At 48.3% G+C, this 15,731-nt stretch overlaps 1 protein-coding gene across 1 annotated transcript in view; it reads left to right on the forward strand.

Annotated features, from left to right (window-relative positions):
- Positions 1-950: 950 nt before the first annotated feature.
- Positions 951-15,731, forward strand: part of FERMT2 (fermitin family member 2) — a gene marked incomplete at its 5' end in the record, with an annotated part of 18,883 nt that continues 4,102 nt past the window's right edge. The window contains 9 exons of the mRNA XM_010073488.1: positions 951-1,085; positions 5,010-5,235; positions 5,375-5,477; positions 5,814-5,921; positions 7,739-7,873; positions 9,887-9,936; positions 12,451-12,575; positions 14,023-14,129; positions 14,412-14,633. Of these exons, the coding sequence (XP_010071790.1) occupies positions 951-1,085; positions 5,010-5,235; positions 5,375-5,477; positions 5,814-5,921; positions 7,739-7,873; positions 9,887-9,936; positions 12,451-12,575; positions 14,023-14,129; positions 14,412-14,633 (1,211 nt within the window). The remainder of the gene's footprint in view (positions 1,086-5,009; positions 5,236-5,374; positions 5,478-5,813; positions 5,922-7,738; positions 7,874-9,886; positions 9,937-12,450; positions 12,576-14,022; positions 14,130-14,411; positions 14,634-15,731) is intronic.

The following is a 15,731-nucleotide window of genomic DNA, read 5'->3' on the forward strand; positions in this document are numbered from 1 at the left end:
CCCTTCTGCAGGCGGGGATGGGACCCAGGGGCTGTTGTCCCTAGAGCGTCCCCGTTTTTGGGGATTTTAGGGTGATACATGGAAAAACCAGAGCTAGAAACAGCACAGGGGCTTGTACATGGCCAAGCAGCTGCAAGGAGGGCTCCGAAACTCTTCCTTCCAGGCTGGAGCATGATCCATCATCTCCTTTTTTCCCAATCCAAGCTGTATTTCGGAGCTCTCCGACCCTTTTTCCAGCCTTTCATCACTGCAGTCAGATGGCTGCGTGCCCAGGTGAATGCTTTTCCAGGTCAGTTCCCGCCTATCGACCGAGGACAGTTTAGAGTCGATGGAAGGGGTTTTTTTTTTCCTCTCTTGGTTTTTGCAGCGCCGACGAGGGACTCCTGGCTCCCTTCCAGTCCCTGGGTGGTTTCGGTGGTCCGGCGGACGGTGGGCTCCGCTTTCCCAGAAAAGTGACTGCAGCAGGCAGAAGCAAAACCAAAATACCACCTTTGTGGGATGGGGCCCTAAAATCCTCTTTTTTCATTAGCTCCCCCCCGTACTCCCGTAGCTTAAAACACAAACACAGTGGGATGCTCTTCGTTTTTAATAACATGGGGTTTAAATTATTTAGGCTGGTGCTGGGCAGGGAAATGGGAGAGGCTGGAGTTTTGCTGTGAAAAAGAAACACTTTGGCCAAGATCTCTTATTTTAAAAGTGGGTGCCTTAGATATAGGCTTGAAAATTTCCAGTCTGATAAAGTAAATAAATGGCTTGACTCTTGGATTGCTCCTATGGAAATGAGGGTACCATGGAAATGTTCTCAACTTGATTTTTAACCGTTGCAAAGCAGGAAAATCAGCCAAGGGAGATATTGCATGTTGCTGGATGTTGTTCCTAAAGGAAGGATATTTTTTTCCCCCTTTTTTTTTCTGTCCTGCCTTTGTAAAAGTGCTTCGTTTTCTCCCCAGACATCAGGCATCCAGAAGAGCTCTCTCTTTTGAGGAAACCCAGAGATCCATCAAAGAAAAAAAAGAAGAAGTTGGATGATCAATATGAAGACGACGCCTTCGAGCTGGAGGGTCCGCTGATCACGCCAGGGTCTGGTGAGCTGGGGCTTGCTTTGTGAGAGGAGGCAAACAGATAATGAAATGGGGGGGAATGATATAGCGGTATCGGTCATTAAGGTCTGTTCAAGAAACGGACCCCAAATAAATCCCACAAATCCTCCAGGGCTGCAGCACTCGGTCGCGGTGGCACAGATGCATGCCTGAAGCTGTCACGCATCTAGAGGCGCAGAACAATACCAGACTTTATAAAATAAACCAGAAACCAAGTGTGACCGCTTTACCGCTCGGATTGTGTTACTGAAATGTTTTCTTACCCTCTTAAGGAAGGAGTTAAATGGAAAATCGTTCCTAATGTCAAATTCCAGGTGTGTTTTAGGCAGTACCACCATTCTACTCCTTATATATAGCCCAGCAAAACCAAGATTTTATTAATTGCATCAGTGTTCCCTTATGCTAAGGGTGTAGATGGTGATGCTAAAAAAAAAAAATAATAATAATAATTTATTGCTGGGGGGGTTAGTTTGCCAGTCTGGTTTACAGAACCTGAGCAGAGCTACTAAGAGAATTGCTAACGGAGTGTCATTGCTAACGGAGTGACGTCGCGGATGGAGTCACATCCCTTGCCACGGGCAGAAAATTGATGCAGGGAGGTGTCTGCAAGCAGAGGGGGTTTGGGGCTCTGCTCCGTGGCTGCTGGAGGTCTGGTGTTTGAAGGCAAATGGCAGGAGGTTAAACCATAAAGTCGGTTAAGTGGGAGCACTTTAGCCCAAATGGATTTGCGGAGGAAGCCGCAGAGATGCGCACCGACGGGCGGGTGAGACGGGTCCGGCTGCCAGAGCTCTTGGTTTTAAATCCAGAGACAGGAGGGAAGCAGGGCAGCTTTAATTAAAAAAAAAAAATCTTGGAATTCAGTAAACTTGTATTAATTGGTGTTAAATTAACTGCAGTACAAGTGAAGGTCACGCAGGGTGGTTCATGCCACTGGGCTTGCAAGGAGAAAGGTTCCGGCAGCGATGCTCCGGAGCTGCCGTGCCAAAGGGATGGGCACCACAGACCCCGCAGCAAACCATCGGCACGGGGCTGTAGCAAGGGAAAAATAATCCTTCTTTTGTTCCCATCTCACTCTTTCTCCTCTCAGTTACTTAAAAATACTTCTGGGCTAGTCCTCTCCCGCTCCTGGCTCGGGGAGTTTTCCCCATCAGGCAAGGCTCCAGTCCATTCTCATTCTCATTTGGCATTTCCATCTTGAAAATCCATAATTAGCCTTTCTGAAAGTCAGTGTTCTCAGAGAGCACCTCCGTTAGTTTAATAGGAAAGACTTGGCTTGCTTTGGGAGAAACGGATGCAAAAGATAGGTTTTTCTTTTAATTATTTATTGGTCTTCCAGCAAGTCGCTTTGAACTGTTTTGCTGGTTTTGCTTTCCTTGTGAATGACTTTTGCTGCAGTTTCATTACTGCAGCTACCTGCTGTGTTTAGGTGCCCTTAGTGAAAAGTCAGGTTTTTAATCCGATTTTTTTTTTTTTTTTTTAAATTTTTAGCGTTGTCCCAGCATTTGTTTGTGTGCCGAATGCTTCAATAAAACCAGTTAATATTTCGGGTTCTGCTTATTTGAGTGCATGCAGAGGTAACGGGCGTGTTTTGTCGCCGAGCACCCCGTACCTGGCAATGAAACCATTTAAATCACTGTAGGCAGAGCTGTCAGTGTTGCCCAACACTTTCCATTAGAAGACCTGTATTGACTTGTTTATAACTTAGCCAAACTTACAGCTATTTCAGCTGGAACTTTCCATGACATTGCCTGCCTCGGGCACATTTTTTAAGAAAAGCTTCGGAGATCTTTCAGACGTTTGGAGAAGGTGATGAGGAAGCTTTGCTCCTCTGGGCACTCAAACGGAGGAATGTGGGGGGATGTCCATGGGAAAATCTGCATGATTTGGGGCAAAAAGTGGGATTTGAGGCGGTTCAGGTAATGCTCAGCCCTGTCTGCTTGAGCCAGTGACGGGTGAGGCTGGCATGCCATGAGGGTTGCGGGGAGGAGGCAAGAGCATCCTTTGGGATGCGGTTTATGGATGATGATGGTGGTTTGGTGCCGGTTCTTGTTGGACCACTCTGCTCCAGCGTTGTAATGGTTCCTGGGGAGAGCATGTTTCTGCTGCTTTTATAGAATTTATAGAATCAGAGAATATCTCAAGTCGGAAGGGACCATGAGGATCATGAAGTCCAACTCCCAAAGTCATGGCAAGTCACCCCCGGTCTTCTTCTTGCAAGTGTGAAGCTTGAAGGGGGATATCTCCATCCCTTGACCATTTCTGCTGCTTTTGAGCTCATGCCTGGGTCTGTCTTCATGGCAGGTGCCCATGGTGCTTACTGGTCCCCCAGGTCATTAATCCAGACCGGGACGCCAGCAAAACTAGGAGGAGCATTAAAGGCATCCTGGTGGTTTTCTTGTTGGATGGCGACGGATGGTTTTCACTTACATTTTCCATCCTGCCAGGCAGTTTAGAATCACGTTTCTATATTATTTTAAGTTTCCTAACCAAGATGTTGGCTGTCATTAGCATGATGCTGCTGAGTCAAACCATTCTTACTGCTCCTTGAGATACCCATTGCAAAAAAAAAAAAAAAAAAAAAAAAAAAAAGAGAGAGTCTGGAAAGGTTTTTCTATTGTTTTGGTCTTAGACTTTTTTCCAGATGTCTGGCTCAGCTTTCTGACGTTTCTTACAGACACAGGGCTTCATAAGTGCTCTCAGAGGTAGAGTTTGGGTTCATTGAGTTGAACAGGTTTGTGATTTTAAAAGGACACATCTCTTTCCCAAAAAGCCAGTTTGTTATCCGTCCTTCTAGGTACTGGTGCGCAGATTTATTTCCAGGAAATAATTCTGAGCTCGTTGCCCGACCTACACATGCAAGTGGAATGACTGACATTAGGATACGGTCGTTGAACCTGCTTTATTTTGAAAATCTGGATTTTCTATTCTTAAAAATCAATGCTCCTGGGAGATGAACAGGGGCTATTTAGCTCTGCCTAGCTGGGTCCCCTTTCTTCCCTTCACATTTGTAATTTTAAAAGGTTTTGGGGTGGGATTGTCTGCTTTGGGTCTGTAGGAGCTGTAAAGCTTTGAAAGAACTGGGAGGGATGTGTGCTTCAGGGTCGGTTTTGCACCAGATCGCACCACTCGCTCAGCATATTAATACCCAATTTGTTTGGCCGTCTCAGCAAGCTTTTCCATCCGTGTTTCCGTGCCAGGCTGTTTCTTGTAACGTGAATAAAATAACCGTGGAGTCACTTGGGTTGCTTTGCCTGCAGAGTCCACCGGCGCTGCTGCAAACACTCCCTTTGGGTGGTTTCACCTCACCTGTGCTATTCTGCTGCCTTCCCAAAATGCCCATTTTTGGCTTCTGTCCTTCCCTGCTCTCCCAATGACTTTCTCTCGCCTTCTCACTTCCCTCCTTTCTTTCCCTCTCTATAGGCACCGATATTCTTTACATCGGCCCCGTCAAAGGTGAGCTCCACCTCAGTAGGACTTTTGTGTTCTGCCTCTGGTCTCTTTGGCCGCGTCCTTAGTTTATTTTCCTGCTCCTCTAAAACTTTTGACTTCCATATATTCCTAAATACCGGTAAGTCGGGGGCCGTTCATGTCCCAGGTGCCACAGAAACGCAGTGGGCAGGAGTTTCCCGGCGTGGGAGACCTGAGCCTTTTCCCATGGATTTGGGCTGGAATGAGTTTTCCATCAGGTTTGCTCTTGGAGAAGAGCTGAGAGAGAGGGGCAGCTTTTCATGGGAAAACAAGAAGTGCAGTGTTTTCCCATTGCAGGGAAAAAAAAATGGTAAAAAAAAAAAAAAATAAGGGAAGGTTTTTCATCCGCTGGCTTTGTGTTTGTGTCTGAGTTGGCTTGGTTGGGAGCAGGCAGGACTTGGCCAGAAGCTAACTCCTGGCTTTTATTCCTCTTAACGGTAGGAAACATCTATTCGAGCCCAGGACTATATAGCAAAACGATGACACCCACCTACGACGCTCACGACGGCAGTCCCCTGTCACCCACTTCAGCCTGGTTCGGTGACAGTGCCTTGTCGGAGGGGAACCCGGGCATCCTGGCCGTGAGCCAGCCCGTCACCTCCCCGGAGTCCTTAGCAAAAATGTACAAGCCACAGGCGCTGCTCGATAAAGCCAAAATCAACCAAGGGTGAGTTAAGGATTTGTTTTTCTGCTCCTTTCTTCCTTTTTTTTTTTTCTTTTTAAGATGTGGTTTTAAATTGCGTTCTTGAAAGCATCGTTGCAACTTCAGATTTTTGTGTGTATTATCCTGTGTTGACAATTTACAGATGGCTGGATTCGTCTCGATCTCTTATGGAGCAGGAGGTGAAAGAAAACGAGGCTTTACTGCTCCGGTTCAAGTACTACAGCTTTTTTGACCTGAATCCAAAGGTACAGAGCTATTTATTTTCCTTGCATCTTGCAGGCAAAGGCTTTTTGAGCAAAGGATGCGTGTATCTCTGATATGCTTTTGTGTTGGTAAATCCTCCACCGCTTTGAAAATTGGTCTTGCAGGCATCAAACCTGGCTTTGCGTGCTCCCACCTCCCAGCTTGCTGATGCTTAGGTGTTGCTGGGGATGCTCTGAGCCACTCCACTTTGGTGGCAGGGGCTTTTCAGTCTCAAATCAAAGTGAAATTGCATTGAAATAAAAGATGAAGCGGTTTGTCCTGAACCAGGCTTGTACGTTTTACAACCTTAACACGTTTTTTTTCGCGCTGTGCCGTAGTACGATGCCATCAGGATCAACCAGCTGTACGAGCAGTCCAAATGGGCTATCCTGCTCGAGGAGATCGAGTGCACGGAGGAAGAAATGATGATGTTCGCGGCGCTGCAGGTAGGTTTGGGTTCAACTTCATTTTGTAGCTTTGCAAACTTCGCTATTGATGACTATTAATTAACACCATAAGGGAAATGTGCTGTAACCGGTGTTTTAACCCTCACCTTGCCTTCAGTGGGAGCTTGGACTTCTCATGCTGCTAGAAGTTGGATTGTTTCCCATCTCCTAACCCTCACTTGAGCTTATTAGGTAATTTAGATATTTACCGGTGATTACTTCTCATGAAAAAGAACTTGGCGTTCTTTTGACAAACATGTTTATGTCTATCTTAACTCTTAGCTTTGCCCTTCTTAAAAACCCCCAGGAAGTACACTAGGTTACTGAACTGTGCGTTTCTGGCACCCTGCCCCCCCAAGCAGCTGGTGATAATCTGTGGGTTTCCCAGAACTATTTATTTATCTGTTTTATGAAATACTCGGTGTGATTTGGCATAAACACTACACTTGCTATTGACTTCCCTAAGACGGATGGCAGGCCATTTACTACGTGTGGTCTGGCGCATCGCATCACTCGAGGATGCAGGAACATCCCTGGCCAGAGCAGGGCTGTCTGCTCCTAGGAAAAAAAAAAAAAAGAGTGAAAACAGAAATATAAAGACGCAGTTTACCTCTCCAAGCAGTCCAGAGTGGGCTGGGCATGGTCCTTAGTGTGAGATTTTATGGATCTTTTGGTTTTCTGGAGTAAAAGCAGATGTAATGCGTTCTCCCAAACTGGGAGGAGTGGCTGATACACCAGAGGGTCGTGCTGCCGTCGAGTCCTCAGTAGGCTGGAGAAGTGGACCAACGTGAACCCCATGACGTTCAACAAGGAGAAATGCAAAGTCCTGCCCCTGGGGGGAACAATCCCACGTACCGGTATATTCTGGGGGCCACCCAGCTGGGAAGCAGCTTGGCAGAAAAGGATGTGGGGGTGCTGGTGGACACCAAGTTGAAGCTTAACCTAAAGGGGACCTGCAGGAGAGATGGGGGGGCTCTGGATCAGGGGGTGCAGGGACAGGACGAGGGGGAACGGTTTGAAGCTGCAAGAGGGGAGATTGAGATGAGATGTGAGGAAGAAAAGTTTTCCTGTGCGGGGGGTGAGGCAGTGGCCCAGGTTGCCCAGAGAAGCTGTGGATGCCCCATCCCTGGAGGGGTTCAAGGCCAGGCTGGATGAGGCTTTGGGCAACCTGGGCTGGTGGGAGGTGTCCCTGCCCATGGCAGGGGGTGGCACTGGATGGGCTTTAAGGTCCCTTCCAACCCAAACCATCCTGGGATTCTATGAATGTGCCCTTGGGGCAAAGAAGGTGAATGGTGTCCTGGGTTGTGTTGGGCAAAGCGTTGCCATCACCATCTCTCCTGTAGCCCCCTTTCAGCACTGGAAGGTGCTGGAAGGTCTCCCCGGAGCCTTCTCTTCTCCAGGCTGCACACCCCCAACTCTCTCAGCCTGTCCTCGCACGGGAGCTGCTCCAGCCTCGGCCCATCTCCGTGGCTCCTCTGGACTGGAGCAGTGCCCAGTGACAGGACCAGAGGCCACGGGCACAGACTGAAAGATGGGAGGTTCCCTCTGACCGTCACAAAACATTTTTTTACTGTGAGGGTGACCAAGCACTGGCACAGGTTGCCCAGAGAGGTTGTGGAGTCTCCATCCTTGGAGATACCAAAAGCCCTGGGTATGTGCCGCTGCGCTCAGGTCTCAGCACTCGCCAGGCTCTCCTCCTGTGGAGGGGACAGCTCTGGTTTGCCACTCCACTGCCCAAGTGGCTGTGTTATGATGAGCCTGCAGCATCCGCCAGGTGACAGGAGCATCCCAGTGACACGCCGTGCCTTGCCTTTCAGTACCACATCAATAAGCTGTCCATCATGTCCTCGGAAAACCACCTGAACAACAGCGACAAGGAGGTGGATGAGGTGGATGCTGCGCTCTCGGATCTGGAAATCACTTTGGAAGGTGGCAAAACGTCGACGATCCTGGTAAGGGTTGCAGGCACGCCGTGGCAGGGTGGCTGGTGCGTCCCCTCCTCGCCTGGCATGAGGCAGGAATAATCATCCCGAGCTGGGAAGTTTTCCGGGCATCCAACCTGGTTTTTATTTCCTTCCTCTTCCTTTTTGGCTCTTTCTGCTCTTACAGCATGAGAAGGTTCCCCACAGCCCGTGCAGCAATGCAGAACACAGACCCCCAATAGTATTTTCTTAAAAATAATATTTTTTTTAAATACTGAGGGATAGCTGAGCTCTGCTCTGAACCCAGACACAGCATAAAAACCTCTTTCAGCACATGCACATATTGAATCAAAGGCTTCATTTAAGCTGTAAGACCACCTTCTGTTTTGGGGGAGTTTGCAATTAATTTAGCAGGGCGAGCTCAGCCCATCCCACGTGCCCAGCTCTGCATCGCTGCAGAAGTCAAGTGCAATATTGGTTTTTTTTTCCTGCTGGGACCATAAGACCAAATAGTTTTGGAGAAGTCCCAGAGGAGCTGTAATCTTACTGAAACCCCCTCCTGCACCAAGCCACCTCCCTGGTGAAATAATGGAAAACTAAATTAAAATTCATTTGGTTTCTGTTCTCTAAAATTAATATGGTTTCTGTTCTCGCTACCAACTTTCCAAAGTATGGAATTCTTCACACTGAGGTTTCTCTTCCACCGTTTCTAATTCATGGTGAAGTTTTACAGCACCTAAAACAGCTGCTGAAATTTTCAGAAATAACACTTATGAAACCCTATTTTATTAGACTGGATTTTAGCCTGGAGTGGTGGGCTATGACTATTTCAGAGAGTTTCCTTTTTTTTTTTTCTGATATGCTGTTTTAACACTGATTCTCCACCTTTAAAAACATAAAGCCCAAAAACGAAACTACAGAAAAAAAAAAGGAACAGATCTGGCCAGACTCAGCACAGCGCAGCTTTTCCAGGCATTTTGCACATTTAAACCATCTCCGAGTTTCATTTTAAGTTCTTTCAAACCCTAAAATCCATGAAATGTTCCAGTCTTACACTTCATAGAATTTTTTTAAGTGTTTACGAAGCCTCTTTTTGAAGTTAACATCCATACTCAGCCCGCTTTAGTAGCATTAATAGCGGCGGAGATTTATATTAACATGGAGAGCAGCGCTGCTCGGTTGCAACAGAAATAAAGACAAATTTTCCTCCCTAAGAGCTCTTTTATAATTTCTTTACGAAACTAGATTTGAAGCACAGTGCTGAGGAACAGTCCCCACCAGATAAGGGTGAAGATGACAATGATTCATCAAAACAATTCCATCTCTTTCCGTGGGGCTGGCTAGCAGTAGCCATTTCCAGATGCATTCGAGTAATTGAATAGGGATAATGGGCAATTACTGGATTGTTTGTTTAGATTCTGCATTTTTTTTCCCCAGTGGTATCTATAAACAGCTTTGCTCATTGCAGACAGAAAGTAAACTGTCTTGCTACTGGAAGCTGCTGGAGCAATCTTGGCTTTTTCTGTCCTTTAGTTCAAGCTTTTGGGGAATGGAAAGTGCCACCCGGTACGTTTTGCTCGTGTAAAAATAAAAAATAAATTCAATGTTAAAAAAGCTGGAGGGGGGGGAAGAAGCCTTTTTAGACTGTCAGAAAGCCCGTCCCCAGTTCCCGCGGAGGTACAGAGCAGCGTCTTTTCCTTCTGTTGGGAACAGAAGGAAAAACGAGAGGAGGAGAAAAATGGAGGCGGTGTGACCGCTGGTGACCTGGCGGGTGGGAATTGGCTCCGGCAGCAGCGGGAATTCCTCAGAGAAAAATAAAACCTCATCCTCTGCTTTCCAAACAGCACTTCTGTGCGATAGATTTTTTTTCTCTGCTTGCAGATGAGGGTTTCTCAGGAGCATTTTCATGAGCCCTGAGCCCCAATGTCGGCCGGAGGAGCTGCTACCGGTTTCCTCCCCCCGTGCAGCATCCCTCCCCTCCCGGACCCACTGCCCCCGTCCCGCTCGGGCCGGGGGCTGACGGGGATAATCTTCTCTTTTCAGGGTGACATCACTTCCATCCCGGAGCTCGCTGACTACATTAAAGTCTTCAAGTAAGTGCTGATGTGAAACTGGTAAAGTCTATGAATAATTAATAGTCTTACCTCCTAATATTAATTTTTTTTTAAAATTTTTGGCTTAAGATCTTGCTGCACGTCTCGTGTGAAACGCCACCGAGAGCTCGCTGCAGAATGGCACAGCTCAGAGCAAAAAATTTTTTGGCTTAAGATCTTGCTGCACATCTCGTGTGAAACGCCACCGAGCGCTCGCTGCAGAATGGCACAGCTCAGAGCATCTGTGCTCTCTTGCTAGTAAAACATTTTACTCCTTTATTCTGCACGTGGCACGGTCGCAAAGTATTTCACACCGTCCCAAACCAACCCATTCAATACTGAAATTGATCTTAAATATAAAACTCGGGGTGTTTTCCCACTGTTGCCACCCAGCATCCCTCCAGGAGAGCTTGCTGCATCCCATAGCCAGCAGCACACACTGGGATATCTCTCATCACACCCTTAATGCCCAGGAGATAATCGAACCATCCTAAAATGAGGAGTGAAACCTAAAAACCTTGCTCAGAGGTTTGCAAGAGGCTGGGTGAGTGATAAAGAGCCGGGATGCCGGTCTGTCTGCCCCAGCCCTGCCAAAAGGAGCAGGTTAAGCTGACTCTGCTCCTCTTCCAGCTCACTCAGGATTTATGGGGTTTTTTAATTTTTATTATTTTGCCTTGACTTGGACGGTGGTGTGTGGAAACCGGGAACGGCAGCGTCTGGACTTTTGAGTAACATTTTGGCAGCTGCGACCGTCTTTTGCAATTTATCGCTGGCTGCGGCGAGGGTTACGGTGAAAGTTCTGGAAACTGGAAATAATGATGAGATTTCACAGCAGAGCTAGAGGATAGAGAAGAAAAGCTGTAGGCAGCAGAATAGCTCTGGAACAAGCTTTTATTTTATTAATTGTTTGCTTCTGGAGCCAGAACCTGCCACTTCTGTTCTGAAAACCTCCTTCTCCCTCTCCGAGGGTGAATTTATAAGGTCTCCGCGTCCTTCTGGGCTTGCGGTCTGTCTTAATCAGAGCAAAGTTTATTGTGCCTTGCATCTGAGTGGTGGTTTTTTCTCCCCTTAAACAAACAAACAAACAACTTTGCTCTTTCCTTTGATGTGCTTCTTTGCCAATACAATTAGGCAGGACTCGGGGAGCTAATTGGTTGCAAATTGGATGTGCCAAATTGGATGGGGCAGGAGATGACGCAGCGAGAAGCTGCCGGTTCCTCGCCCGGTCCAAGCCTGAATTTGGGATTTAAGGCTGTCCTGGTACAGTAGGGAAGCACCGAATTGCTGTTTGCTCCTCAAAATGAAGGTCAGGAGGTATTTTACTGCCAGAAACCCAACATAGATGGCGCAGAGTTAGGAGCTGCCCTGATGCTGGACGTGCTTTTGTTGCACTTCACTGGGGAGGAGCTGGAATATATGTCCCTCATATGGCTTATACGTATATATATATATATAAGTCCTATGTATACGTCCTTATATGTGCCTGGTGTTGCTGCAGAGACTCAGGGTGTTTCTCTCTCCCCTGCCAGCCAGCCAAAATGCCCTGCCTGCAATTTAAAAGAGTCCCCAAAAAAGCTCAAGACGGTAAAAAATGTCTTAAAACATCTTTAAAGAAGGATGGAGAGCAAAGGATGGGAAAACCTGCCCGTGTGGGATGGCTTGGCTGGAGGTTGGGGACCTGCTCTATAGCGGGAGGTGGCTTCTAAAGGAAGGGGCCACATTCTGACCCCTACACCCCAAGCAGCCCCCAGAACATTTTTGCTTGGAAATGAAAGTGCAAAGGACACGCGATTGGGACCATCATGTGTTTGATCCCTAAGGATGAGGGTTGAGCGGCTGCTTGTGGGCTGGGGATGTGAGAAATGCATGGCAGTGAGGAACTGCAGATACAGCCCTTGGATAAGGTTTAGGAATTAGGAGAGGTTCTAAAAAGTCAGAAATTTGCAGCTCTAGGAAGGTCCTGGGCTGGGGGTGGGAGCTTTGCTTTGCTGCAGGTTTGCAGGGCCATCGTTGCTTCTGCGGAGTTGGGCAAAATGCAGGTTTTCCATGGGAAGGAACTGAACCTTTGCTGATGCGAAATGGGGTACTGAAAAAGAAAACAAGTCTACTCATGCATGGGCTTGACTGATGAGTCTTTCAGAAGCACCTCGTCCTTTCGGAGCTCCAGCAAAGTAGCTCCAGTTTCGTGTGGCAGGTGAAGAGGGATGCTTTGCAGCGGTTCATGGACGTGTCTGGTTCTGACTTAGAGTTCTACACTTCCCCACCTTGCCCCAAATTAGTGGGATCTCCATGGGATCAAAGAGTCCCAACTTGAAATTGTAGCTGAATTTCTTGACCCAGCGTTGTGAAGGGATGGCGAGCGGTGGCTGAGCTGCCAGGCAGGGACTGTCCCCAAGGTGGGCATACCCACGTTGCTGACACCCGATTTTCAAGGGGGAAATGAGTTTCCCAGCGTAGCACCAGCTTGGTTTAGGAGCTTAAACCAAATGTAACGTCCTTCCGTCTGTCTGGCAGGCCCAAGAAGCTGACGTTGAAAGGCTACAAGCCGTATTGGTGCACCTTCAAAGATACCTCTATCTCCTGCTATAAAAGCAAAGAGGAATCCAACGGGACTCCTGCACACCAGATGAACCTCAGAGGTAAGAGAAGCCTAAGCACCAGCGCCATTTAATCATCAGATCACGGGATGGTTTGGGTTGGAAGGGCCCTTAAAGCCCATCCAGTGCCCCCCCCTGCCATGGGCAGGGACACCTCCCACCAGCCCAGGTTGCCCAAAGCCTCATCCAGCCTGGCCTTGAACCCCTCCAGGGATGGGGCATCCACAGCTTCTCTGGGCAACCTGGGCCAGTGTCTCACCCCCTGCACAGGAAAACATTTCTTCCTCACATCCCATCTCCATCTCCCCTCTTTCAGCTTCAAACTTTGTTGCAGTAATAGGCTGCTCCTCTTGTATCTGGTTGTCCCACTGATTTATCTTCTCGCCACGCCATCCTAGGTTGGGTAGATATATTTAAAGGGATGAGGGTGACTGGGTTTGATAGCAGGGCGTGTACTCAGACTTGTAGAAAGTGAGTAAACATGGTAGGTGTGACCCCAGGGCCACCAGCTCCCCCATACATGGGGAGACAGCAGCCATTCTCCTTTTTGTCACAAAAGAATGACACCAGCTCCAAAGGCAGAGAGTAAGTTAGAGCTGGAGAGAACACACCATGTCTTCCCCTGCTGCCTTTCATTTTTATTTCCTCCTCTCCCTGGTGCTGGTTCTGCGCAGCCTCGCTCCAGCTCTCCCTGCGAGCCTTGCACGTGAGTTTTTAAATTCCTGTGGCCGCTGGCTTTTCTGACATCAAGTTAAACATAGGGGCAGCCACCAAACTGCAGAGACCTCCGTTTTTTTCCTCCCATGGAGGCCGAGGTGATGCCAAGCGACCTCGGGCTGCAGGCAGAGCGAAGCCCAGCCCGCAGGACCTTTTTGGGAGCTTCTGACAGATCTGCTGTGACGGCACTTTTAAAAAATCTCGGAGGCGGTGCTGAAGCAGCAGGCGGGCTAACTTGGCTGGTTGGGTTCATCCCCCCCTGGTGTTCATACGACCGCTGGTAGTTCTCTCCAGACACCGAAAGCGGGATTCTCCCACCTTGCCACTCAACGTAGGAGTGATGCTCCTGGCTGAAATAACGTATAGGGGTGTCAGGGTGAGGGTCAGCACCCGTCCAGCCACGTTTTCCTGCCCTTTCATGAAAATTTTGGGGACGTGGAGCGTTTTCCAGCCATTGGGTCCATCCATGATCTACAAGATTAATCCTGCAGGCATGTGTTAGCTTCGGCTTCATCTCTTTCAGATCAGGTCTTGCTTTTTTCCCCCTTTTTTCATGGAAAAAGAGACATCTGACACGGTTTTTGTCCCTGCTCTGTAGAGCCTTCATCCCATTGGAGACGTGGTGTAAGACCTCTGCAGCACCGAGATGCTGTTGGACATCCTTCAGTTGGAGCACTTTGCTTTTTCTTTTCCTTTTTTTTTGAATTTTTTTTCCTCTTCTTTAAAGCATATTTCTTCACACCCCCGTTAAACACTGGCTCCCTTGTTGCAGGATGTGAAGTTACCCCTGACGTCAACATCTCCGGTCAGAAGTTTAACATCAAACTTTTGATTCCGGTGGCGGAGGGAATGAATGAAATCTGGCTTCGCTGCGATAATGTAAGTTCATCCCTTGGACCCACCCTCTCTTTGCTCTTTGCCCACCATCAGCTCACGCTCGGATGTGCGATTGATTAAAAAAAAATCACAAAACGCACTCACATATGTCTGATCTCAATATTCAGCGTCGCTAGGAGTAGAAAATCCGCTCCTGCTCTACCTTGGCTGGGTTTCTGCCCGTCTTTCTGGAAGGAAAATAAAGGCTCTCTGGAGTTTTTTTTTGGGGGGGTTGGAGGGCAGGGGACACCCCCACCGCTCTGATGGGTCTCGTTTTGGGGACAGGAGACGCAGTACGCCAGCTGGATGGCCGCCTGCCGCCTGGCCTCCAAGGGCAAGACGATGGCCGACAGCTCCTACGGCATGGAAGTGCAGAACATCCTCTCCTTCCTGAAAATGCAGCATTTGAACCCAGACCCGCAGCTGATCCCGGAACAAATCACCACTGACATCAACCCCGAGTGTCTGGTTTCTCCTCGCTACCTGAAAAAGTACAAGAACAAGCAGGTAGGTGCTGGCTGGCTCGCCCGGCGCGATGCTGGTGTTGGCGTGGACCGGGCTGACCACGCACCCGGGTCGGCGGTAGCCGGCGTTTAACACTCCGTGGTTTGGATGTTGTCACTTAATCGCGGTTACTAAAATGGAAATGCCAACTGAAAAGGCGTGGTTTCGATCCAGCACCTGGGGATGGCACCCACGACCTTTGTTGTGCCGGTGCCCGTGCACACAGCCTCAGCAGCGGGGACCCATTTTCAATACATTTAAAATTGATTTATTTTAAATACTTCTTGGGGAACGGTGTTTGCCTTTGCTGATCCTAAATGACCCAAAGCTGCCCAGCCTCTCCTCGCACAGATGAGACGAAATCAGTTCCCAGTGCTGGGATGAAAACCCCTTCTCCTGCACAGAGCCTGTGCAGAAATCCTCAGGACCAGTGGAGTTGCAGTTGCTTGCAGTGCTTGAGCCAGACTTGGCTGTCGTGCGGTTTGCATATTTCTCTCTTTGCTTTTTTCCGCTATTTCCAAACGCCAGTCCTTGAAACATCGCTTCGTTTGGAGCCGCTGGGACTTGTGTGCTTGAACTCCACGCTGCGTTTGAGCCGTGCATGACAAGGGCTGGACTGGTCTGCGCTGGAAATAATCAATGCATGACTTTCTGAAAGATATTAGATGTCAATACAACGGCAAAAAATAAGTACGGCGCTGCTCCGTGGCCTTTCGATGATTTCACCGTTCAGCTGCAGCTTCGCTGTGGCTATATACGATTTCTCAAAACCCAGAAGAAGGCTGCGAGTCAGAGAGGCAGGAAAAATATAACTTTTTATTGGCACAGCACGATGATTTCCTGGCAGTGGAGTTCTATTTTATAGAGATTCTTCTGAATAAGCCTTTATATCCACTTGGATGGAGGAGAGGCTGCGTAAATATCCCGTTTAACATCTAGAATACCTTCTAGGCTTGAACTCACTCATATGGAGGCACCTGGAAAAATATTAGCACGCAGAACTTGCTTACCATAGAGGTATCCTCCTTAGAGAAATAAACTCCATCAAACCGCTGGGATGGGCACGAGCCCTCGCCCTGCTCCCAGCCGGGCCAGCAGCCG

This window comes from Pterocles gutturalis, unplaced genomic scaffold (genome assembly GCF_000699245.1).
Source record: "Pterocles gutturalis isolate BGI_N339 unplaced genomic scaffold, ASM69924v1 scaffold18042, whole genome shotgun sequence".
NCBI lineage: Eukaryota > Metazoa > Chordata > Aves > Pterocliformes > Pteroclidae > Pterocles > Pterocles gutturalis.